Raw genomic sequence first — 25,813 nt, 5'->3', positions numbered from 1 at the left:
TCTGTTTGTTTGGTTTCTCTGTTACTAAATTGTTATTGATTTTAAACACTGTCCCTCTTGAGGGACAATATGTAAGTCGAAATTGGTTTATAAATCTGATTAGTTTATATACTAACTTTTTTTGATGCTGGAAGAAGACTTCTTTTGAACAGTTAAAATAAGATCACACATTTACATTGTACTCTGTAAAGTACATAAGTGTCTATATCTCATCTAAACCTTATAGTGGTCCTCTTAAATAGGGCACAGGCTTAGGACAGTTATGCATATTTAAATTAAGAATAAAATTAGGAATCTTGCACTCAACTGAAAATGTCTTGAGTAACTTTTAAGAATAATCATTTCATATATAATAGATCTAATCTTGTTTGAAAAAAATCTGCTTCACCCCACCCAAGTTCTCAATTTATATTTGATTATTTAAAAGGTGCAAGGAAATTTCAGCCTTTCATTATTATTTTCTTTATACTATAGCCATAGTACTGATGAAGTGTTTACTATAAAATAAATATCATGAAATGCACATGCTACATAAATGTTTAGTGATTAAAATTAGACTGTTGAATCTTTGAATACAATCCTAATGTTTCAGTGTTGGAATGAATCTTTGTACTTACCATGCCATAGAAAATTTAAGTATTTTATTTAATTTTAATTTGATTTATTTAACTTCTGGAATATACAAGTCTGTAATCACAATTCTCAAATCCAAAAATACAAAACTGAATTTTTTCCCCTAAATTTGCAGCACACTCATTTATTGCAAAAAAATATTCTGGATGATGTGAGGATGTTATTTATCACACTTAATATGAACATTCATAGTCATTGTAGAAATAGAAATATTAATGTGTTTTTATGGGATGCTAACCCTGTCTGGGAGAATTTGTGATAGAAGACATGTGCTTCTAAAGTATGATCAGGCTTTGAATTCTGAAATATAGTCAGGCCCCAGGTGTTTCAGATAAGAGAATATTTATGTGTACCAGTGTTTATTTGCATAATTTATTTCCCTGATATTTCGCTGCTAAAATAGTGGTTTAGCAGAACCATCACCATGGTGGCTGCCTTTCAGCAGAAGTTAGGGAGATGGAAGAAAGAAATGATATGGGTAAAGTACCTTCAAGCAATAGCTGTGAACCCAGAGTTTCCCACCTTGCCCTGTCCCAAACTCATTATGGTAAGCAGTACATTGGTGTGAACCTCTGAAGAGTGGAGAAAAGTAGCTGAGAGGATAAGGAATATTTCAGGGCTGTTGCTTTGGCTGTAAGCAAAACAGGTTCACTTTGGAAACACAGAATCATTGCTCTTGAGCATTTAGCAGGATCCTTACTTCTGCTCTCATCTAGACAGCTGACCAGGAATGTATTTATGTACAATGCATTTTAAAATTTAAAAACAAAAAAACTTTCTTCCTACAACTCAAGTGTTTAAGGCAGATGCTAAGGCCTTTAAATAAAGGCAGGTAAATATAGTATTTCAAACAAAAGCACAATACAGCCGCTAGTCTTATTTGATTTTTAAGCCGTGAAAGTTTTAAGCCCATTTTACCACCTTTTTTTTAAAGGTATCATGTCAAAAAAAAAGTCTAAATTTATTTTAGATTTTTTTTTTGTACAGAGAAAGGATAAATGCTTAGTGGCTTGGACTTGAAAGCATTCTTGCTCCAGCTTGAATTTACTTTGTGTGTTTGTTCACTTCTTCAATTTCATATTTTAAAACTGAAACAAAATTATTTATCTCCGGGTTTTATTAGAGACCCACGAAAAATTGCTATCAGTTAGATCTTTCTAAACCTGTCTCCTATATTTCAGACAGAAATAGTATTTTAAAACACTCTCTTCTCTCTCCTTTTTTTCTCTCTCTTTCCCTTTTTCTCTCTCTCTTTCTCTGTGTCTGTGTCTATGTATATTTAGCAAATTCAACATTAAAATTTACACCAATAAAATAAAGGGGCTCTAATGTGAGTACATTATTAGCTTGCAAAGAGACCTGGCATTTTCCCCTACTTAGCCACTCCTTTTAGAATTCCTTTAGGTAGCAAGTCTCCATGCTGTGTTTAAAATATGATTACCTTATTTTTAAAATTATATTGCATTATTCTTACCAGGGGGCTTCCCAGGTGGCACTAGTGGTAAAGAACCCACCTGCCAATGCAGGAGACATTGGGTTTGATCCCTGGGTTGAGATCATCCCCTCGAAGAGGGCATGGCAGCCCACTCCAGTATTCTTGCCTGGAAAATCCCTTGGACAGAGGAGCCTGATGGGCTACAGTTCATGGGGTCGCAAAGAGTCGGACACGACTGAAGCAACTTAGCATCCACTCATTCTTACCAAAATTCAGTTAACCACACATCTACAGATATTTCTGTCATCAAAGCCTGAATGCCATGATGTATTAATATTTCTGTAACCAGGTATGCATCTGTGGTAATAAAATCTTCCCTAAGGTAGTTAAAACATCTTAATTTAAAGTACCTTCAGACTTTGGGTTGATAAACATTTGTTTCTTCTCCAAACATTAAGAAGCTGTTTCCGGTATTCTGGTCCAGAGGTGAGTAGTTGCTGCCTCCTAAAGGTTCAGCACATAAGGCAGTAAATCAGTGAAGCACAGTGGCAGCAATGAAGGACTAAACACAGCACAGGGAGTGCCTCCAGGAAGAAGTCCTAGACTCTGCCTCTAGAGGCTCAGAAAGGTTTTCTGAAAGAGGTGCCATTTGAGCTGAGGGAGGGAGCAAAGTACTGCCAAGAGACTGCCAAGAATTACAAGTAGCCTAACTTCACTAGAAGAGGGTGTGGTGTTGATGGGTACTAGATGTGAGGATCACATCTTGAAGCTGAGCAATTTGTTGTTTATCCTTTAGGTCAGCACTTCCCAAGCAGACTTCTGATGTCTGACTCTTTGCTTGCAGCCTTATGGACTATAGCCTGCCAGGCTCCTCTGTCCATGGGATTCTCCAGTTGAGAATACTGGAGTGGGTTGCCAGTAGTATTCTTGATATTGGCAACCCTCTTCAGGGAATCTTCCCAACCTAAGGATTTAACCCAGGTCTCCTGTATTGGCAGGCGGATTCTTTACCACTGAGCCACCTGGAAAGCCCCAGCATGCAGCTCTAAGAAGCTCATAAAAAAGCTATTTTAAACTCTTTTTGATAGAAAGTTTCCCAAGCTTGTTTCACGATAGAACTAGTTTTTATTTGGACACCAATTAACATCTTAAAGTCGCTTTTTAAATTTCAAAAGATTTTGAACAGGGGAGTGTGAGATTTGCATTTGCTAAAGATGGAGAATGATTAGAGGCAGGGAAATGTGTTGGGTTTAGATGTGTTAAGTGTGTTGCACATTAAAAGTAAAATATTCAGATTAGGAGCTATAGACCAAAATTTTAAATTAAGATTGCTCCTTCATGAACTATTTCAAGAAAAGCTTGATTTGGACTTTGTTTTTGTGTTTATCAAAACAATATTACATAGCTTTTAAAAAGTCAGACAGTTGTATAAGACTTGATAAACTACATCCCCCACCACATATCATTTCTTACAGCTCATTTTTTTGACTAAAGAAAATCCAACTATTTTCACTGTTTCTTTTCCTTAGTTGTTTGCCTCCATGTATCTAAATGGGACAATTACAAGGATTTTTTTATTTGTTTAATGAAAAGCATTTGTTGATGACTTTTTATTTAGGAAGGTAAGGATTTAGCACTTTGATAGGCACAAACAGAGACATCTATAAGCATTCATGAGCACTTTCTATCCTATCTTCTTCCGTCAGAGTTAGAGATCAGTCAGTATACCATCCTTAATGTGATTGGTTATAGTGATTGGAAATGCTATTCCCAGCTGAGCCACGTGGTCTCTTATAATTACTGTTACTTCCTTGCATGACTTTTTGTATTCACTGTACATTTTCTTTTTCAATTCACCTTTTAATTTTTATCTGTTTATTTTCTTAGTTTTTTTTTTTTAATGTTCTTAACACTAATTCATCACCATCTTCTCCTTTCATTATGTCAGAGATATCAGGCATTTTTACAGCTCCGCCTTCTTACTAATAGCTCTCCCAGATCTTTTGACACGCTTTAATGTGAACTGTTTGCTCAGCCTGCTTGCACAGCCATCTCTTCTTTCTCCATACCTAAGAATTTCCTTTACCCCTCTATTATGTTGCATTTGAATTTCTTAGATTTGATGTAATTATCTTTTTAAAAAATTTTTATTGGAGTGTAGTTGATTTATGAAGTTGTGTGATATCATCATCTTTTTTGGTTTACTCTCATGTAAAGCCATCTCCAATAGATTCCTGAGAAAAAGGATTCATGAAAGTTAAAACTTTTTCATAACTTTTATGAGTGAAATCTCTCTTCTTTCTTCAAAGACTCCTCCTTGATACTTAGTCTGACTTGATATAAAAATCTAGATTGAAAATTACTCACTCAGAATTTTGGATTTGTACCTTCATTGTTATTATGTATCATTTTGAATTTTGAACCTCCTTTTGTTTTTCTTTCCATTTTGGTGGTATGTAAGTCTTTCCTTTGTTCTCAGTCCTCTGAAATGTCACGATGTTTTGTCTTAGGGCAACTTTTTACTGTGAAAACTCATTTTCTTCCATTTTTTGAAATTTTCTTATACTTGTCTTATTTCATCTCCACGGTTTATTATTTGTGGATTTGTCCCCCTGATTTTTTAACCTCTTGGGCTTGCCTTATTTTGTCATTTTTTTTTTTCCTTGTCTGCCGTACTTTTATCATCTTGCAGAAGTACAGGAGTATTTCCTCAGCTTCTGTTGTATTTTCATATCTGTAATCATATATTTAATTTCCAAGAGTTGTTTTTGGACCTCTGAGTTCTTGTTTCATTGCTGTGCCTTTTGTCATTCTAAGGATTTGATTTTTTTTTAATGTCCTTCATTGACTGGTGAGTTCTTGACCACTAGCACCACCTGGGAAACCCAGATTTTTTTTTTTTTTTTAATCAACTTTTGTCCCTCTGTAGAGTCTGTGTCTCGATCTCCCTTTAATTTAGTCTGTGTCTTTCAGGTTAGTGCTTTCATCACATGCCAAGGTGATGGTTGGTTGTTTCTGCATATTCTTACCAGTAGAAAGCTGAAAAGCTGGAAAGCCTGAGACCTCTACGTAGGATTTATCAACCAGAAGCTTCCCAGTAAAGCGATGTGGCTTGGCCATTTCACTTTCTTAGGGTACCGTGAATTTTCAGTATCTGTAGGTCTCGTCTCCTATGATGATCAGATTTTCAGGAAAGAATTTTTAAATCTGCTGCCTACAGGGCAATCTTGATTACTGGGAAACAAGTAGAAGAAGAAGAGTACTTTACTCAGCAGCACTTGGTACCCTTCAGTCTGAAGTTCTCTGTTGGACCCTCTTTAGTCAGTTAGCAGGCAATCTCCTGCCAGGTCAGGGAGCAGCAAACTGCCCAGTTGTGTGGACTTGGGGAGGGCCTCTGAGGCTCCAATTGCCTTTTCTTTTAATTTTGTTATTAAAATGTAACATACAAAGAAAAGTTTCTCTGTCCTAAGTACACACTGAGTGGATTACCCCAAGTAAACAGACCTGTTCTATGCAGGGCAAGAAATATATGTTCTATATTCCCATATTCCTCACCCACACTCTTTTCTAATTACAGAGATAACCTGTATTCTGAAGATTCCCTGTGTCTGTTTTTATACTTTGTACGTTAGGATTATATATTACATATTACTTTTGAGTCCATCTTCCTTTATGCATCATTATTGTGAGATTCATCTGCGTGGTTGTATATAACTGTAGTTCGCTCATTTTTATTAATCCGCAACTTATTCATCCATCCCGTTCCCCTGTTGAGAGACACTGTTATTTTAGTTTGGACCTTCTAAGTACTTCTTCAGTGTCTTCAGTGGGCATAAGAATTTCTCCTGTTTTTATTCACGCCTTCACCTCTTCATCCGGTGCTGCAGGTCCTGGGGTGCAAAAAGGCTGCTACTCTGCTCTCCCTACTGTTGGTTTAGGGTTCAGCTTTCTGGATCTGTGAGTTTCTTAACTATTTAGTTACCTGCTTTCCAACCTCTTAGGATGTAGCTCTTTTCCCACTAACTTTTAGCCTCTGTGAGTTTTTATTTTTTAATTTAAAAGAATCTTTTAAGTGACTTTTGGAAGGAACTTGGGGTTGTGCCTGTGTCCATTTCTCTCTCTTTTTTTTAACCCAAGTTGAACTTTATTGTAAATTTCTCATTTATTATTTTCGATTTCTACTGAGATGAATGTCTTTCTGGGAGACAGTATCTTAGACTTAACTATATTAGCCCTTTTTGCAGTAAATGTAAGTCAATAATTATTAAGTATAATAGTAAATTTTTGTTTGTAAAATACATAATATCCTTTCAAATATTTAAAAGTTGTATTTTAAACATTCAGTCTAATTCACAGAAATTTTCTTCAATAGGGTATCGCTGGAACTGATGTAGCTAAAGAAGCATCTGATATTATTCTCACGGATGACAATTTTACAAGCATTGTTAAAGCAGTTATGTGGGGACGAAATGTCTATGACAGCATCTCAAAATTTCTTCAGTTCCAGCTTACTGTTAATGTAGTAGCAGTGATTGTTGCTTTCACGGGCGCCTGTATTACTCAAGTAGGTTGACAATTTGTTTATTAAAACTTGCTTATTTTAGACCACAAACTTATATAACCTGCCTTTTTAAAATATTTAAGTATTTAAATAAGTTCAAGCTTAGCATTTTAGGTTAATTAATATACAAATGTAATTTTTAACTCCTGTACTTTAAGTTTTTAAATAGGAGTGGCTTCCTGGGAATTGCTGAATCCCTGGAAAGTTATGAGTGTCTGTTAAGAAACCTGTCTTTTCTAGGACTCGCCACTTAAGGCTGTGCAGATGCTATGGGTAAACCTCATCATGGATACGCTTGCTTCCCTGGCTCTGGCGACCGAACCCCCCACTGAATCTCTGTTGCTTCGGAAACCTTATGGTAGAAATAAGCCTCTCATCTCACGCACAATGATGAAGAATATTTTGGGTCATGCATTCTATCAGCTTGTGGTAGTCTTTACACTCTTGTTTGCTGGTAAGAATTCAATGCCCGATAAAGCTTCAGTTGTTTCAGTTCTGAGCTTATATTGCAGATTTTTCAAGAATGTATGTTATTTTTCTTTCTGGCTCCCCATTTACCTTTAATTTCTTCTGTCAGTGGATGCTTAGTACATTTTGAGAGGCAGTGTGATAGTAGCAGGAAGTAAAAAGAGTCCTGATTTCTTATCCTTGGCCCTACCACTAACTTAGATGTGATCTTGAACACGTCACCATAGTTCAGGGGGGCTTCCATCTCCTTCCAGATAAGATGAGAGAGTTGTACTGGAGGATCCCAGGTCCCTCACACTCTTTTCTGTGCTGCTGTTTGAGAGCAAAGAAAGGTCTGGCTAGGTTTTATTGCATGCTTCCTTAAAATGTTCAGTTATTTTGTATGATAATTACAAAGCAGCAATTTTTCATTCTTTCAGGAGAAAAGTTTTTTGATATTGATAGCGGAAGAAATGCTCCTTTGCATGCTCCTCCATCGGAACATTATACTATCGTTTTTAATACCTTTGTACTGATGCAACTTTTCAACGAAATAAATGCACGGAAAATTCACGGTGAAAGAAATGTGTTTGAAGGAATCTTTAATAATGCCATCTTCTGCACAATTGTTTTAGGCACTTTTGTGGTACAGGTGGGTAATTGTGAAAGAGAGTTTCAAATATGATTATTGTATGGAGATCTTAGGTGAGCAGGTGGCTTATTCCAGAAATTACTTGACCTCAATGTGTGGGCCTTCTATGTATTGCCTTGATGACATCAAAGAAGAATTTTAAATATCACAATTCAAGTGAAAATCTGCCCCATCCTGAAGTTCTACATGTGAATGAGTATACTAAACTAAGACTCCTTCAGTTGCACTACTGGTTCTGTGTCTGTGACACTGCTCACAGCAGTGTTTGCTCACGCTCACTCTGTTTCTGATTATTTATTCTACATTGCTTTTATGAAAACTGTTGTAATGTTGATCTTATTTAAGGGCAGTCTTACAGTTAACCACTTCTTAGTCTACCTAGAGCGATCCCTTAATTGCTTCTAACAATCAATAGCAGTTATATTTCTACAGTTGAGTTCATTATTAAGTAATAAAAGGTTTTGAAATAAGTATTTTAAAATCCACATGGTTCTAAATGACTGCATCCTGAGTTGGTATATGCCAATTTTATATTTTGCAATATTGTCAAAACAAGGCAGAAGAGGAGTGGAGGATGGGGTATGAACAGTGAGGTTGAGAAGGCACAGAAAGGCCCGAATTTTGCCATTTTTACAAAGACCATAATAAGGACAAACTAAGCATCACTTTCTGTACGGTGAATTTCATGTAATTATGTATATACCTCTGTTTTATATCATCTTGGATTCTGTGGTACTCTTCTATGCAAATGACTGTTAATAGCAGAATCTGGAATCAAAGCAGGTAGGTGAGTGGTGCATCATCAGGAGGTCAGTAAACTCAGTAGGATTTAAAAAGTGAGCTTTTCAAGAATAAAATCAGACAATGATGGTGCTAGTTTCAAAATGAAGGTCTAAGAATTTTGAAGAGTTTATTCATTCTACGCCTTGTGCACTGTGGGTTCTGAGACCCAAAACTCTCAACTTAATTATTTCTGTGCAAACTATTTCTGTTTTAGCTTTCAATTTTTCTGTCAACTTGAGAGGAACTGTTGCTTGCTTAGTTGTTGTATAGTTTCTGGAAGTATTTTATTTTCAAAAAATCATTCTTGATACACGAAAATGTTAGTTCCTACTTACTATCAAAGTTAGGTTTATTTTATGTTTTTAATATACGGGGATTGCAAAAACATAACTTCCTGTCTCTCTACCAAGCAAGTCTGATAAAACTTAGTTGCTAGCATAGATTGATGTACCCAGTACAGTTGATGTAGGTAAGGTGTCATTCTTCAGTGCCTTCGTGCTACTCAAAGCATGGTCTGGATCAGCTATTTTGTTTGTTCATTACAAGTCCACAGTGAGATATGAGGAGCATGGGTCAGAGTGTAAGTCAACAACTTCACTAAATAAATTTATTCTTGATTATTCCTCCAGATAATAATTGTGCAGTTTGGTGGAAAACCTTTCAGTTGTTCAGAACTTTCAATAGAACAGTGGCTATGGTCAATATTCCTAGGAATGGGAACGTTACTCTGGGGCCAGGTAAAAAAACCTCATCACTTTTTGTTCAAACCTGAAGTGATTTTTTTTTGTTTAATTTCTAGTGTGTATATTCTTTAATCAATTCTGTGACTTGATTCTAAGTAGTTTTTATTCTGGGTCAAGAAAGGACATTCAGAGATTCTTTTTAATGTAGTATTTGCTCTAGTATGTCACTTGGTATTAATTATGATTATGCCTATGCAATAAAACGCTAATTTCTTACATAGTCTTTTAACTTGTTTTTTAGAACAAGTTTTACAACTGTTATTAAAATGATACATTTATAACTGTCAGAATTCTAATATCTGTATCTTTTGCTCTATGACCTACTTTGCATTTTCAGAGTGAATATTTTAATAAAAATATTATATGTTTTAGCCTTTTTATCATTCTTTTATATAATTTCATAAAAATGTAGCATTAAAAAAATATTGAGTTTCAGTTGATATGATGAATATTTCCATAAAACTCCTGGTGTCTGGAAAAATAGGCCACAAAATGACATTTTAGATGATTTGGATTGAATGACTTTAACAGTGTACATATAAAATACACTGCTTCAAAAATGAGATGTCCTTCATCTTCACTATGGGTAGCTGACTTGCAGATGCATGTCATTGTTTCTTAAAAGATAAGCGATAACAGTGTGTGTATTCATTTTAAGTCTATTACCATCACTAGAAACTGATAGAGAATCTACTAACATTTTCATAAATGCAGGCTAGCACATGTTACAGTATGTAATTGATGTGAACTAATTTATGGTCATTTTGCAAGTCAGACTAAACATTCAGATTGTACTTAACCTTAACTCAATCTTTACATGCTTTTTATCTTTTTCTTGTGTTTCTAGGGTCTGAGGTTTCTCTTCTTACTCATTGTCAAGACCTTTTTTAACTGAGATCTTCTTTTAAGTAGGATCTGTACTAGGTCCACATTTTTTTTTTTACTGTTCTAGTTACTTTATAATGTTCCCTCACAGGCAAAGCCAAACCCCACAACCTCCCCTCACATCTGGCTATTTTCAAGAAGAGGAAATTCAATATAGTGTACATGCCTAATAGGCATCAGTAACTGTCTTTGGTTGACATTGACTATTGATTTTTAGGTGCCATGGTAGAAAGCACTGATTTGTTAAGTCAGGAAACCTAGGGTCTTAGTCACTCTATGAACAAGTCACTTTCTGTGTCTCTGAACCTGTTTCATCTCTAAAATGAGGTGGTTGAACTAGAAGTTCTCGGAGCAGTTCTGATACTCACTTGCATGCCTGTTCTCCTAACTTCCTTAAGAAATGGCTATTAACACTTATAAGTTAATACATATTGGTATTGTTCTATCTTTTATGTCTTCTAGGGCATTTGTTCCTGTTTGGTATCATTCTCAATCAGTGTTAATCCAATTTTAAACAGTTATACTTTATGAAAATAAATACATTTAATAAAATCTATTTTCAGTGCAGCCTTGAAGGTTTTCTGAACTTTAGTGCGTTTTTTCCTCATTGAATTCTTAAAGCGCTAATGAAATGTAAACTTGTTTTGCATCTTATAAGATCAGTTTTCATTTTATTTAAAATAAATATTAATATGAGTTTAAGTAAGTGTATATATATATATATGTATATCAAAGCATGGTTGTATAATTCATGGTCTCAAATGTCTTAAATAAAATTTGCAAATGTAATCAGGTTATTTTCATTCAGGGAAACTTTTGCCCTTCAAACTTAAATCTTTTGTGTAGCTAACAGAAGAATGTTTTTTGTTCTGAGAAAGAAGCCCTATGATGGACAAGATTTCATTGCTTCATTGGTAAAGATAGTTGGCTCTTGAGTGCAGCTTTTCATTCCTTTTCTGTATTGAAGTTGATCAGTTTCATTGTATTTTGACATGGTTTGTTTCTAAGTTCTCTCCCCTGTGTTGTAGCTTATTTCAACAATTCCAACTAGCCGTTTAAAATTCCTCAAAGAAGCTGGTCATGGCACCCAGAAGGAGGAAATACCTGAGGAGGAGTTAGCGGAGGATGTGGAAGAGATTGATCACGCTGAGCGGGAGTTGCGGCGTGGCCAGATCTTGTGGTTTAGAGGTCTGAACAGAATCCAGACACAGGTATGGGCCTGGTGGAGAGGTAGGAGAGACGATGGGAGCGGGAGCCAAGGGCCTTTGCAGCTGGGGAGGAGGTTTGAATGTGCTCCTTCACTTCCTTTCTAGCCTCCCCAACCCACAGAACTTACGCTTTTGAAAAATAGTACTGGTGCCTGGAATGAGTGCAAGTTTTAACTGACCACGAAAGAATGTGTCCGTATGCCCCTAAGCTCCTTTTCTCCTAGCTTTTTTTCCACCCCCTTCATCTCCACATGCTCCTCTTGCCTATTTATCTGCTCTGTAAAAAGTGCCTTTTTCTTTACTTTTTATATGTTGATAGATGGAATGGTCCTTTCTCTTGTTCTCTCTCTCTCTTGCTGAGCAAGCTGTCACAATCTCTGATTCCTTGCAGATGGATGTAGTGAATGCTTTCCAGAGTGGAAGTTCCATTCAGGGGGCACTAAGGCGGCAACCCTCCATCGCCAGCCAGCATCATGATGTAACAAATATTTCTACCCCTACACATGTAGTGTTTTCCTCTTCTACTGCTTCTACTACTGTGGGGTGTGAGTGTGTGTTCCTAAGTGCATGAAATTAACATTTCCTACTTCACACACCTAACGTTTCTCATTTTCTCCTTAATGTTTAAATTCATTGTTCAGGCTTTTCATAAAGCTTTCTTTTCGTAAAGTGGATTGAGACCTCAAAGTGTTGTCGTTGTTGTCGTTTTATTTCTTAGAGGGCTAGATAACAGGTGGAACAATTGCAACCAAAGATCAGAAATGAAATCTTTGTCTCTACGCTAACCCTGATAGTTAATACAGGGAATAAAACTGTAGCTTAGAATTTGTGAAACTACTATAAATTTTTGAGTATATGCCTTTAAACGTGTTCCATTCTGCATGATTCCCAAAAGCATGTGATTTGAAACTGATCTAACAGAACCAAGAAATTGTGTTTTTAAAGCTGAAAATGAACTTAGTGCCTTAACGTGTATCTTGTTCAGTTTAGAAAGTAAGTTGGTACCCTGAAGAAAAGTTTTGAGCATATACCCAGGCGTTTGCCTTCTTAGACTTCCCTGGTGACTCAGACAGTAAAGCGTCTGCCTACAATGCGGAAGACCTGGGTTCGATCCCTGGGTCGGGAAGATCCTCTGGAGAAGGAAATGGCACCCCACTCCAGTACTCTTGGCTGGAAAATCCCATGGACGGAGAAGCCTGGTAGGCTACAGTCCATGGGGTCGCAAAAAGTGGGACACGACTGGGCGACTTCACTTCACTCACTTGCCTTCTTAGCCTGGACTTTGTGGGCTTGCTGTGAATTTTTTATTTATTTTGTTTTGTTTTGAGGTGGAAACCCTGTAGAAGCTTCTAAGTTCTTTGGTATTTATGTGAGTTTTTTTTCATTTGTACAATCAATTTAAAATTGCTTCCTAGATAAGATGTTCTATTGAGTTTTCCAAAGTAGGGAAAATGCATTAAGAAAATTTTTTATTCAAATTTTTTTTTTTTTAAGTTCACTCAGATCTCCCACCACTGCCCACTTCCCACCTCTTGCAGCAACCATTTGGTTTTTTTTAATATCTGTGAGCTTGGTTTTGTGGGGATTTTTTTAGATGTCACATATACATGTAAGAGAAATCATACGGTATGTGTCTTTTCTCTGTCTGATTTATTTCATTTAGGATAATAATACTCTCAGGGTTCATCTGTGGTTTCACAAATGTCAAGAATTCCATCTTTTTTATGGTTAAATACTATTCATGTGTGTGTCCACCATACTTTGTTTATCCGTTCATTCATCAGTGAACGCTTACATTGTTTCCATTTCATCTTAATAGATGTGAAGTAATACCTCGTTGTGATTTTGACTTGCATTTCTGTGATGATTAGCAATATTGAGCATCTTTTCATGTACCACTTGGCCATTTGTATATATTTTTTGGGGAAATGGCTGTTCAGATCTTTTGACCATATTTTAATTGGACTATTTGGGGGTTTTGTTATTGATTTGTATAGATTTTTTTATATATATATTTTGAATATTTGCCCCATATCGGATACATAGATTTGCAAACATTTTCTCACATTCTATGAGAACAAAATATTGCCTTTTCATTTTGGTCATGGTTTTTATTAGAAAGTTTTCAGTTTGATGTAATCCCACTTGTTTATTTTTCCTTTTATGCTTTTGGTGTCAGATTCAAAAAATCGTCATCAAAACCTATGTCAAGAAGCTTACCATCTATGTTTTTTCTAGGAGCTTTATGATTTCATGTCTTATGTTAAAGTCATAATTCTGAGTTCATTTTTGTGTATGATGTAAGATAGTGGTCCATTTTCATTCTTTTGCATGTGGTTGTCCCGCTTTCCTAACACCATCTATTGAAGAGACTGACTTTCCCCATTGTATACTCTTGATTCCTTTGTTGTAAATTAACTGACCGCGTATGCATGGGTTTATTTCTGGGGTCTCTGTCCTTGTCCATTGATCTATATGTCCATTTTTATACAAACTCATGCCAATATCATACTGTTTTAATTACTATATCTTTGTAATGCAGTTGAAATCAGGGAGTGTGATGCCTCCAGCTTTGTTTTTATTTCTCAAGATTGCTTTGGCTATTCAGGGTCTTTTGTGATTCCATACAAATTTTAGGATTATTTGTTCTATTTCTGTGAAAAATGCCACTGGAGTTTTGCTAGGGATTACGTTGAGTCTATATTGCTTTGGGTAACATGCACATTCTAACACTGTCAATCCTTCCAGCCTATGAATATGGAGGATCTTTTCATTTATTTGTGTCATCTTCAGTTTCTTTCATTAATGTCTTGTAGTTTTCAGTATACAGGTCTTTCACTTCCTTGGTTAGATTTATTCCTAGATACTTTATTATTTTTAATGCAATTGTAAATGAGATTTGATTTCTTAATTTCCCTTTCATGTAGTTATTAGTGTAAAGAAATACAACAGATTGTTGCATTTTTAGTAAACTCTCCAGACGTCTTATAACCTTATAACCTTTGTCATCCTTATAATCTTTGTCATCCTTACTCTGAATTAGCTTGTTGATTCCATGGTGGATTCTCAGTATATTGGAAACATTAAAGATATAAATGCACCCACCCCTCATCCGTACCCTCCAACTCGGTGGAGATACCTGATTTGGGCAGTGACGTATCTTTTTGATTTGATCTTTAGCAAGTGAAAGACTAAAGAGGAATCTAGGGAAACATTGTTGTTCAGTCCCTCACTTGTGTCCAACTCTTTACAACCCTATGGACTGCAGCACACCAGGATTCCCTGTCCTTCACCATCTTCCAGAGTTGGCTCAAGCTCACATCCATTGGGAAATTGGGGAGAGGATAAATTAAGGGAGAAAACAATGCTGTTTAAAAAAAAAAAGACTGTTCACTCAAGAGTCTACCTATTCATTGTTTGCTTAAGTAATTTTCATTTGTTATTTTTGACAGTGTTGCACAACAGGCAGAATAGGAACTATCCCCATTTTACAGGTGTGAAAGCTGACTCAGAGTTTAAACGACGTGTCGATAGCCAATAAGCAGAGGCAGCATGATGTAGAACAAAGAGCAGCCAGGTGCTGAAAAGACAAACTGACCCTGTAACTTTAGACATGTTATATCTTTAGGGTGACTAACATTAGGATGTTATATTTATATACCATGGAGAGATAGGAATCTTCCTCTTAGAAGTTACCATGGTGCCACCTACCTGAATGGCGTGGAATAGGCAGCCTTGTGTCTGGGACGGCTGATGTCACTTGCATCCCTCCCTCTTCTGGATTTCACATGATTCCTGGCTTTGGAGGGTATGTTACCACTCACGCCTTCACCTCCTGCTCTTAGTGTTCAGTTCAGTTCAGTTCAGTCGCTCACTCATGTCCGACTCTTTGCGACCCCATGAACTGCATCACGCCAGGCCTATCTGTCCATCACCAACTCCTGGAGTCTACCCAAACCCATGTCCATCGAGTCAGTGATGCCATCCAACCATCTCATCCTCTGTCGTCCCCTTCTCCTCCTGCCCCCAATCCTACCCAGCATTAGGGTCTTTTCCAATGAGTCAACTCTTCGCATAAGGTGGCCAAAGTATTGGAGTTTCAGCTTCAACATCAGTCCTTCCAATGAACACCCAGGATTGATCTTTAGGATGGATTGATTGGATCTCCTTGCAGTCCAAGGGACTCTCAAGAGTCTTCTCCAACACCACAGTTCAAAAGCATCAATTCTGCAGCGCTCAGCTTTCTTCACCATCCAACTCTCACATCCATACATGACCACTGGAAAAACCATAGCCTTGACTAGACGGACTTTTGTTGGCAAAGTAATGTCTCTGCTTTTAAATATGCTGTCTAGGTTGGCCATAACCTTCCTTCCAAGGAGTAAGCTTCTTTTAATTTCATGGCTGCAATCACCATCAGCAGTGATTTTGGAACCCAAAAAAATAAAGTCTGACACTGTTTCCACTGTTTTGCCATCTATTTCCCATGAGGTGATGGGATCAGATGCCATGATCTTAGTTTTCTGAACGTTGAGCTTTAAGCCAACTTTTTCACTCTCCTCTTTCACTTTCATCAAGAGGCTCTAGTTTGTCTTCACTTTCTGCCATAAGGGTGGGGTCATCTGCATATCTGAGGTTATTGATATTTCTCCTGGCAATCTTGATTCCAGCTTGTGTTTCTTCCAGCCCAGCGTTTCTCATGATGTACTCTGCATATAAGTTAAATAAGCAGGGTGACAATATACAGCCTTGACGTACTCCTTTTCCTATTTGGAAGCAGTCTGTTGTTCCATGTCCAGTTCTAACTGTTGCTTCCTGACCTGCATACAGGTTTCTCAAGGGACAGGTCAGATGGTCTGGTATTCCCATCTCTTTCAGAATTTTCCACAGTTTATTGTGATCCACACAGTCAAAGGCTTTGGCATAGTCAATAAAGCAGAAATAGATGTTTTTCTGGAACTCTCTTGCTTTTTCGATGATCCAGTGGATATTGGCAATTTGATCTCTGGTTCCTCTGGCTCTTCTAAAACCAGCTTGAACATCTGGAAGTTCACGGTTCACGTATTGCTGAAGCCTGGCTTGGAGAATTTTGAGCATTACTTTACTAGCATGTGAGATGAGTGCAATTGTGTGGTAGTTTGAGCATTCTTTGGCATTGCCTTTCTTTGGAATTGGAACGAAAACTGACCTTTTCCAGTCCTATGGCCACTGCTGAGTTTTCCAAATTTGCTGGCATATCGAGTGCAGCACTTTCACAGCATCATCTTTCAGGATTTGAAATAGCTCAACTTAGTGTTCACTTTGTTGTATGTCATAAACACTGCAAGGCGTACCACATGCTCTGGAACCTCCCAACTTTGTTGTCTAGGGAGAGAAGCAGATGAGGAGATAGGAATTTGATATGGTGATGAAACAGTGTTACAACAGGGTCTTCACCCCTCCCTGAGAAGTCAGAGAAAATTACCTAAGGAAATAACAGTTGCCCCCAAAATGTCATATATTACAGCATTTTTGATCCTGGATCCAAGAAAGGGCATTTGATAGTGTATGTTATGACTCTTCTCTCCTTTAACCTCATCCATTTCCTCTACGTTTATTTTTCATAACATTGATTTTCTTTTTTAAAAATCCAGGCAGATTATAAAGTGTCCTACATTCTGAATTTGATTGTTTCCTCTTAATTAGCTTTATGTTAAACTTCTTTTGACAAGTTTTATCCCCTAGGTGGTATATATTCTGTTGATTTTTATTTCAGCAAAATTTAAATAGTTAACTTTTTTCACTAGGTGTGGTACCATATTAACTGTATTTCTCTGTGTAATTGTGTCCCAGGCTGTATATTAAATATCAAATCAATCACAAGCTCTGTTTTAAGTCTTACACACCCACACCTGCTGCAGACTCGTTTCTGATGCACAACTATGTATGAATTCTCTGAGTTGCTGGGCACAAGTAGCCAGGGTAATGGTGTTAATACATTTAATGGAAGGTTGAATTTTATCACTGGGTTCCTGCCCTAGTAGGGAATAATCTTAGAAATATCTATGTCAAACTTCTTTGACGCTTTTTTTATCCTCTTTTTTAAATTGGAGTATAGTTAATTTACAATGTTGTGTTTCAAGGGTACAGCAGAGTGATTGTTATACATATATATCCATTCTTTTTCAAATTCTTTTCCATTATAGGTTATTACAAGATACTGAATATAGTCCTCTGTGCTATGCAGTAGGTACTATCTGGCACTTGACAGAAAATATTTTCCATCCCTTATTCCAGATAATTGAAACATTAACTACTACACAGATCTCATTTTGAGAAAATTCCATGTATAAAGACACAACTTTGAAAAGCAACCTAGAATTTTCTTTGATGTTACAAAGTATCTTTTACTTTACCATTGAAATTCTTTAATTTATGGTGCACATAGTAAAAGTATGATGACAAATTTCAGAAAAAGTCAGTCTTCTGTAGAAGGTAAAATAGAACTGTTTCCTGTGCACCATGTTTTTGGTCAGTAATGTTCTTTTCTCCTATCAAAAGTTAGGATTATATTTAAGAAAATGGGTGGTTTAGCATGATACATGATCTTGCTTTGCTAGATTTTTTTTTTTAATAAATTTATTTATTTTAGTTGGGGGCCAATTACTTTACAATATTGTAGTGGTTTTTGCCATACATTGACATGAATCAGCCATGGGTTTACATGTGTTCCCCTTCCTGGACCCCCCACCCACCTCCCTCCCCATCCCATCCCTCTGGGTCATCCCACTGCCCCAGCCCCGAGCATCTGTCCCATGCATCAAACCTGGAACGGTGCTCTGTTTCACATATGATAATATACATGTTTCAATGCTATTCTCCCAGAACGTCCCACCCTCACCTTCTCCCTCAGAGTCCATAAGACTGTTCTATGCATCTGTGTCTCTTATTCTGTCTCGCATATAGGGTTATCGTTGCCATCTTTCAAATTCCATATATATGCATTAGTATACTGTATTGGTGTTTTTCTTTCTGACTTACTTCACTCTGTATAATGGGCTCCAGTTTCATCCATCTCAGTAGAACTGATTCAAATGTATTCTTTTTATGGCTGAGTAATATTCCATTGTGTGTATGTACCACAGCTTCCTTATCCATTCATCTGCTGATGGACATCTAGGTTGCTTCCATGTCCTGGCTATTGTAAACAGTGCTGCGATGAACATTGGGGTACACGCATCTCTTTCAATTCTGGTTTCCTCAGTGTGTATGCCCAGCAGTGGGATTGCTGGGTCATATGGCAGTTCTATTCCCAGTTTTTTAAGGCATCTCCACACTGTTCTCCATAGTGGCTGTACTAGTTTGCATTCCCACCAACAGTGTAAGAGGGTTCCCTTTTCTCCACACCCTCTCCAGCATTTATTGCTTGTAGACTCTTAGATAGCAGCCATTCTGACTGGTGTGAAATGGTACCTCATTGTGGTTTTGATGTGCATTTCTCTAATAATGAATGAGCTTTGCTAGATTTAATGTAGTGCTTACCTTAGTAATCATTTTCAGTTTCCTAAAATTACTTTATGATTATAATAATCATTTCAGTGTATTGTTTGCCATATGTGCCTCATACCTTGGATTTTTTCCTCTCAGTAATTTATTCTTTAAAAATTTTTCTTGACATAGGAACTGTTGAATTTTCCTTAAATAGTGTTGTACATACATAGTAGGTCTTAATTGCTATTAAAAGAATAGCATTTAAAGACTAGATTAAATAAACAGTAGGGGTTGGATTGTCAAAAATAGGTAATCAGTTTCTGCTTAAACTGATTTCTTTGTGGTATTAAAATAATTTTCTATCTACCTACAATATAATGCACGCAATTGTGCTTTTTCATTACTCAGAATTATTATTGTACTGTGAGAATTTTACCTATAGAAAGTTATAGAGATGATAGCAAATATAACTAGCTCAGTGGCATGCCTTAGATCGGGTGCGTTCTTATTTAATGAGTAGGAAGTAAAACAGATATGTTTCAGTGACCCCTAGTTAACCTAGATGTTATTTTGTGTGCCTAATATGAGAACTGTTTTTTTGAAAATTATATTGCTTTGGAGCATTTCTAAGCTTCTCTTGTACTGTGCTGACCTTAATCTTAGGAAGTACCTTGTTCTAGTAAAGTTAGTTACAAAGTTAATGTCCATGTATTCTCTTCTTTTATTGACTAGAAAGAACCAGGAGTTGGGAGTCCAGAAACCTTAGTTCTAAGACTTTCTGGCACTAATTTGGAGTGACCTGGCAAGGCAGCTTGTCATCAGACTGAAGACCTGTCTTCAGTCGCTCAGTTGTATAATTTTTAAGTGGTTGAAATAAACTATCTCAAATATCCTTTCAAGCTTCAATGTTCTAGGATAACATAATAAATTTTGTCAGATAGGGAAAAAAATTGAAAAACTTCAGTGGAAAGGAATCTGATTTTAGCTGTCACAGGTGTGTGTAATTATATGTACAGATACATTTGCTGCCCTCACCTGCTTATTACTTTTTACATTCTACCCCTCCTGGAGCTTTGCTAAACTCCCAGATCTCTAACTTACACCCATAACTTTCTTCTGAACTGTGAATATTTTCACTTTGGTTGTTCTGTAGCCCCCCAAATTTAACATGTTTCAAAAATTGATTTATTTTCCCCGTGATTCTTCACTACTTTCCTCTACCCAGACTGGTTAGAACGAAAGAGAGACTTCAGCTGCTTCTCTAGCTCCATTAGCAATACCAGCAAACAAGTCAAATAAGCAGCAACTTCAGAGTCATGTTAAGCAGCTCATCACCCACCAGATACGCTGGCTGGTCCTCCAGTTTGTATTCTCCGTGCCTGCTGGCCCCTGACAGCAGTGAACATGGGAGTGCAGGAATCGCTCCAAAATCTTGATTTCAGTTCCTTTAGTTAAAGTCTCAGAAGTGGGGTTCTGAAATAGTCAAACGCATGTAAGTAGAGTAGAATGGGGATTACCAGGGGGAGGGGGACTTGCAAAATATTGTTCAAGGGGTACAAAGCTTGAGTTACGCAAGATGAATGAGGTCTGGAAGTCTGATGTATAGCAGGGTGACTAGGTAACAATACTGTACTGTATACTTGAAATTTGCTAGGAGAGTCCAACCTCAAGTATTCTCAACACACACAGATAATAACTATGTGGGGTAGTGAATATGTTAATTAACTGGATTGTAGTGACTATTTCCGGAGAAGGCAATGGCACCCCACTCCAGTATTCTTGCCTGGAGAATCCTAGGGACGGCAGAGCCTGGTGGGCTGCCGTCTATGGGGTCGCACGGGGTCGCACAGAGTCGGACACAACTGAAGCGACTTAGCAGCAGCAGTAGCAGTGACTATTTCATGTTGTAGATGTATATCAAATAGTCTTGTATGCCTTAAATATATACAGTAAAAAAGAGGGCATAAATTGTTACATGTTTTAAAAATAGATTGAAATATCCCTGTGAAGAAATTTATTTTTTGAATACCATTGTTTTATGAAGTGATTTTGGTGACTTATGACTTTAGTGATCTTTTTTCCTGAAATGTCAATGTCAGTTATATCTGGATAACTGACATTTATAACAAATAATAATAATCCAATTATTTGGATTTTGTCTTTTTTTTTTTTTTAAGTCTTTATGATACTGGATTAATGAGACCCCGAGTCTGTATGTGCAGTAATGTATTTGAGTTGATTACTCATTGACCTCTTTTATTCCATATAGCAGAATTCTGAGAAGGAAGATGAATTGTTGGGCTGTATGTTTAAGGGTGAAAATGCTAGAACACTTGGTGTCTTCTCCTTGGGACATTTTTCACAGAAGAACCTCAGAAAGTTTTTTGTTTTATTTTAAATCTGTTCTTTCCAGTGGAGTGTAGTACATAAAGTTACTTAAGTTTTCTTATTATAGAGAAAAATACTAACACTTTATAGACAAATGGCATATACTCAAATATTTATAGCTGTTTAATGGCATTTCATAGATATTTATTTGGGTTTTGTCTTTATTTTTATTTTTTTAATTAAGGGTGTAGTGGGGGTAGATGTTAGTTCATTGTGGCATTCAGCTTATATTTGCTTGGCTTTTTCATAGTCGGTGACTCCCTAATTCCTAGCATGATGAGTAGTAACCCTCTGTGCTTGACTTTGTTAAACTTATTTGAATTGTTTTTAAAAATTATATTTCTTTTATTTAAAAAATCAGCTAACGCTTGTGTATGGTTAATTTTATGTTTGTTTTCTCTTTGATTTTGTTTTCTTAGGGGAAAAAAAAAATGGCTATTAAATTCTTAGCCAGTGACAATGAGATATTCTTAGTATTACTTTGAATTCTATACCCCTTAATTCTTAGAGTATGTGGTTTTGTTGTTCTGTAGTGTCCTACTAAAATATTCATTTTTTTACAGTGTATTGCAAGTTCCACTGCATTACATGCAAATATGATTCACTCATCCCTAGCTGTTTGTGGATTCAGACTCATAACTGAACCATTTTTAAATTCAGGTAACAGCGTACTGATATGTTTCTGTGTTTTCTGATATTTACAGATTCGAGTGGTGAATGCATTTCGTAGTTCTTTATATGAAGGGTTAGAAAAACCGGAATCAAGAAGTTCAATTCACAACTTTATGACACATCCTGAGTTTAGGATAGAAGATTCAGAGCCTCATATTCCCCTTATTGATGACACTGATGCTGAAGATGATGCTCCTACAAAACGTAACTCCAGTCCTCCACCCTCTCCCAACAAAAATAACAATGCTGTTGACAGCGGGATTTACCTTACAATAGAAATGAACAAGTCTGCTACCTCTTCATCCCCAGGAAGCCCACTACATAGTTTGGAAACATCACTCTGATTGTAAGCTGAATGTTAACACACTAGCTGCATTGTAAAGAAACAAATTGAAACTGGGTCTTTTCACATATTGTGACGGACAAGATGGTATTCTTGTCTCTGGACTTCAACAGAAGACACACTTGTACGAATGTAGATTTATTTTTTTAAAAAAAAAAAAGCAAAGCTTTCTGCCAGACTGAGGGTGCTTTTTGGGGGGTGGGAGAAATGAACTGACAGATAAACAGTAACTCAGCATAAGTCGACCTGTGGATCATCAGTAGAACCTAAGAATGGTCCTGAACAGTATATTAGCAAAGTTTTAGTTGATCTCAATCCTTAATGGGAGAGAGGGAGGAGTAAAGCTGGGCAAGCAAGCAAAGAGCCCTGGATCATTGAATTGATGCTTTAATTTCTGCTGTTGGCTGTTAATAATTTGGATTATTTATGTTTATAAATGATGCAGATCTGTTTACAAGGTTTGTAGATACTTTTTTTGTTCCTGTTCATAGATGGGACGCTTCCTTATAACTGATGCAAAGATAAAATTAGTCCTTCAAATACTGCTGTATTTTCAGGAAAAAAAAGGGTGGGGGGGTGTTTCTATTGAAACTGTACTAAATTTTTGCCTACAATTTACCTTGTTAAATATTGTAGATAAATTGCTAATACTAATAGCCAAATAGATAACACTAATGCTTTGTTTAAAAAAAAAACAACAACGAAAAAACAAAACAAAAAAAACATGAGCAGTGGTGTTCTAATGAAGTTATGGCATCTGTCTTAATTAGTTTCTTAAATACATTTACTACTTAATGGTTTTGAAACAACTGTTTAATTTTTAAAATTTTTGAAAACTTGCTAATAACCTTTGTTCAGAATTTAGTAGATTGTTTAATGCAGGACATCAACGACATAATGAAAGATGCTTGAAATGCTTTTGTTATTTCAGGCAAATCAAATTAAATCAAACTATCAAACTACAAGAGAATTTTAGTCCTTTTTGTTTTTGTCTAAACATGTTAGTTCAGTGATGTCTTGGTGAACTGTGAGTGAACTGTATTGATTTTATTTTTTTCTAATAAATCCTTAGAAACCTTCATACAGCATGAGGGCTGTTGGCATTTTGAAAAAGGTTAATAAGTAGAAGCATACATGTTTTCCTTTTGTTTTTGAAACTTGTTTGTAAACATAAATAAATATGCCCTTTTATTAAATAAATACACAGCAATTTTTTTTAAAAGAACTTTCAGCTTCTTTACTCAATTCTGCCTATGTGGTGCATCGGTCTGTTCTCTTTAACTGCAATTGGAATAAATTTCAAGATGGTAACAGCCCCATGAGGTACCCTCTTTAATTCCTTGGTGGCAATCTGTTAGAACCAGATTAAGAAAATCATTGCAGTTTGACATGTTCTTCATAGAGTTTATTTAGTTTGCCTAAAATAGTCTCAGAGTTTAAAAAAATAATAATAATGACCGCCATTGTCTCTGATACATTTGTTTTCATTCTTAAGTGGCCAAATAACAAATTAGTTAAAATGATAATGTGAAAAGGTGGGAAAGGCCCTAAAAATATATATTTAGATGTATTACTTAACCGTATGCTGGAATGCCTGTCTCTAAGCCAGTTGGATTCTTTATTTCTTTTGTCTGCCTTCTCCCTTTGGCCTCTGTCTTTACCATTTAGGAACTGGCACTGTGTTAGGGCCCAGATTTCACCAGATATACAATCCTCAGGCTGACATAAAGTTTACGAGGACTACTACAACATCTGAAAATGCTGACCCAGCAAAGAAACATTTAGTTGATGGTGCTTGATATTTTTGGTGGGTAGGGGAGAATCTTTTTCTCTCCATCAATCCTTTGCAGTTATCCTCTGCAAGACTTAGAAACACATTGGCTCTGTCAGCATTTGTAATTGTACATTACTCATCAGGTATTTAGAGTGAATCATACTGTAAAAAGAGGTAGCATGATATGCTGGAAAGCATACTAGGCTAGGAATCAAGACCTGGTTTCTAGTCTGGGTTTTGCTATTAATGTGCTGCATGACCTTGGGAAAATCATCTCTCCTACATGAGGGTGGTGGACTAGACTATCTCGAAGAACACTTTTCAACTCTAAAAATTTATCCTATCAACTGGAGAGCCTACAAGGCATAGGGAATAGAGAAAAGGGAAGTGTTTTCAGTTTTCTTTTTTATTTTGGTTATGCTTAAATATGAATGTCATTACCAAAAGATATAGAAGTGCATGTGCTTTTGGAGGGTTTGTATTGAGCTTTTACAGTATTCGTTTTTCAACTCAAGGCAATGGCTTTTTATACCAACTCTAATCCATAAACGGGTCTTAGGACATCCATGAAGTAGTAGCAAGACATGCTTAGTGAGAGACACTGTAATTTCTACCAGAAATTTCCAGAGCATTATGTAAGTAGGAAAAAATGCAAGCAAGCTGTTAAAGATCTTGGATCCCATTATATAGTATGTATAGCTGAAATCAGCATCTGTAATTCAATCACTTTTTCTCTTTTATCCTCTAACCAAAAAATTGTTTAATTTTGCATCCCAAATGTTTTTAATCTTTGTATATTTTTTAAAAATCTTTTTCTCCTCATCATTGCCTTTTTTGTGGTTGTAAATAGACTTACTTGCACTTTGAAGATGAGTTACTCCTTGTCATCTTATAAATATGTGATATGGTAATTTTCATAACAGATGTCAGTTTTGAACCAAGAAATGGCAATTTGTTTATAAGAAAAAAAAAAAAAACTGGCTTCATTTCTGTGAAATTGCTCTTTGAAAATTTCTTTTTACACGTGTAAGCCAACTGAGATACCGTGATGGTGTTGATTTCTTTCAATGATGCTTACCATCTATTTTAGCCACTGAGCCTTTTATTATTTGTCTATTTGTAAAGTTTATTTGTCTTAACTCATTTAATAAATATACTGTTTATCTGTTTCTGAATGGGGACTGACTGAACTTTTTGAATATTTAAGTTAATCTGAACATCATATTTTGAAATTACTTTTTTCTACTTGAAATTTTAAAAATCTAATTGATGAGAATTCTGTAATGTACTTGAAATGCTATGGTTCTGTTACAGTGAATCAGTGTCCTAATATGCATGATCTTGCCCCTAGAATGAACGTGGGTGTATTGTCCATTCTCTCGTGCCCACCATCTTCAATCTTCGTAGCTCAAGAGTTAATTTCTGCAGTCCAGGGGAAAGTAAAGTTTTGGTTTTAGAAAAGATGAGATTTTCACATTAACTGTAAGACCTGATTTTTTCATTAACTAATCCAAACTTGTCAATAGCAATTACCTGAAGTTTATGGTAACAAAATTAATCAATTTGCCCTCTGCTGGTTTTTATAATAAATTTTAAACATAAATTAGCAACTTTGAACTACTGAGAAAACTTTGAATGGTTATGAATATTATACTTTTTCATTAGCAAATATTATTCAATTAATGAGTATATGAGTACCCTATTTATGAGTAGAGATGTTTTCCACTTTGTCAAGTTCGATTCTGTAAGCGTACTAAGTATTAGGATTGAATTTTGAATGAAATCACTTTGTAAAATTCACCGAATAAGGAAAGTTGCT

General features: G+C 36.1%; 1 protein-coding gene across 14 annotated transcripts in view; it reads left to right on the top strand.

The window, feature by feature from the left end:
- ATP2B1 (ATPase plasma membrane Ca2+ transporting 1) overlaps nt 1-25,169 on the top strand; it is a 135,605-nt gene extending 110,436 nt beyond the window's left edge. For 6 of the 14 annotated variants that reach the window (XM_081594144.1, XM_081594143.1, XM_081594141.1 and 3 more), the window contains 7 exons: nt 6,441-6,632; nt 6,870-7,083; nt 7,517-7,728; nt 9,141-9,248; nt 11,168-11,350; nt 11,739-11,825; nt 21,910-25,169. In XM_081594144.1, coding sequence (XP_081450270.1) covers nt 6,441-6,632; nt 6,870-7,083; nt 7,517-7,728; nt 9,141-9,248; nt 11,168-11,350; nt 11,739-11,825; nt 21,910-22,221 — 1,308 coding nt within the window. In that variant the 3' untranslated portion in view covers nt 22,222-25,169. Of the gene's footprint in view, nt 1-6,440; nt 6,633-6,869; nt 7,084-7,516; nt 7,729-9,140; nt 9,249-11,167; nt 11,351-11,738; nt 11,893-21,909 lie in introns of all 14 variants that reach the window. The other 8 variants (XM_081594148.1, XM_081594147.1, XM_081594146.1 and 5 more) reach the window with 3 other exon arrangements.
- The last annotated feature ends 644 nt before the right edge of the window (nt 25,170-25,813 follow it).

Source organism: Giraffa tippelskirchi, chromosome 4 (assembly GCF_054371585.1).
Source record: "Giraffa tippelskirchi isolate mGirTip1 chromosome 4, T2T-mGirTip1v1.2.pri, whole genome shotgun sequence".
NCBI lineage: Eukaryota > Metazoa > Chordata > Mammalia > Artiodactyla > Giraffidae > Giraffa > Giraffa tippelskirchi.
Note: the sequence above shows the minus strand (reverse complement) of the source record. Positions and strands in the feature narration are given on the sequence as shown.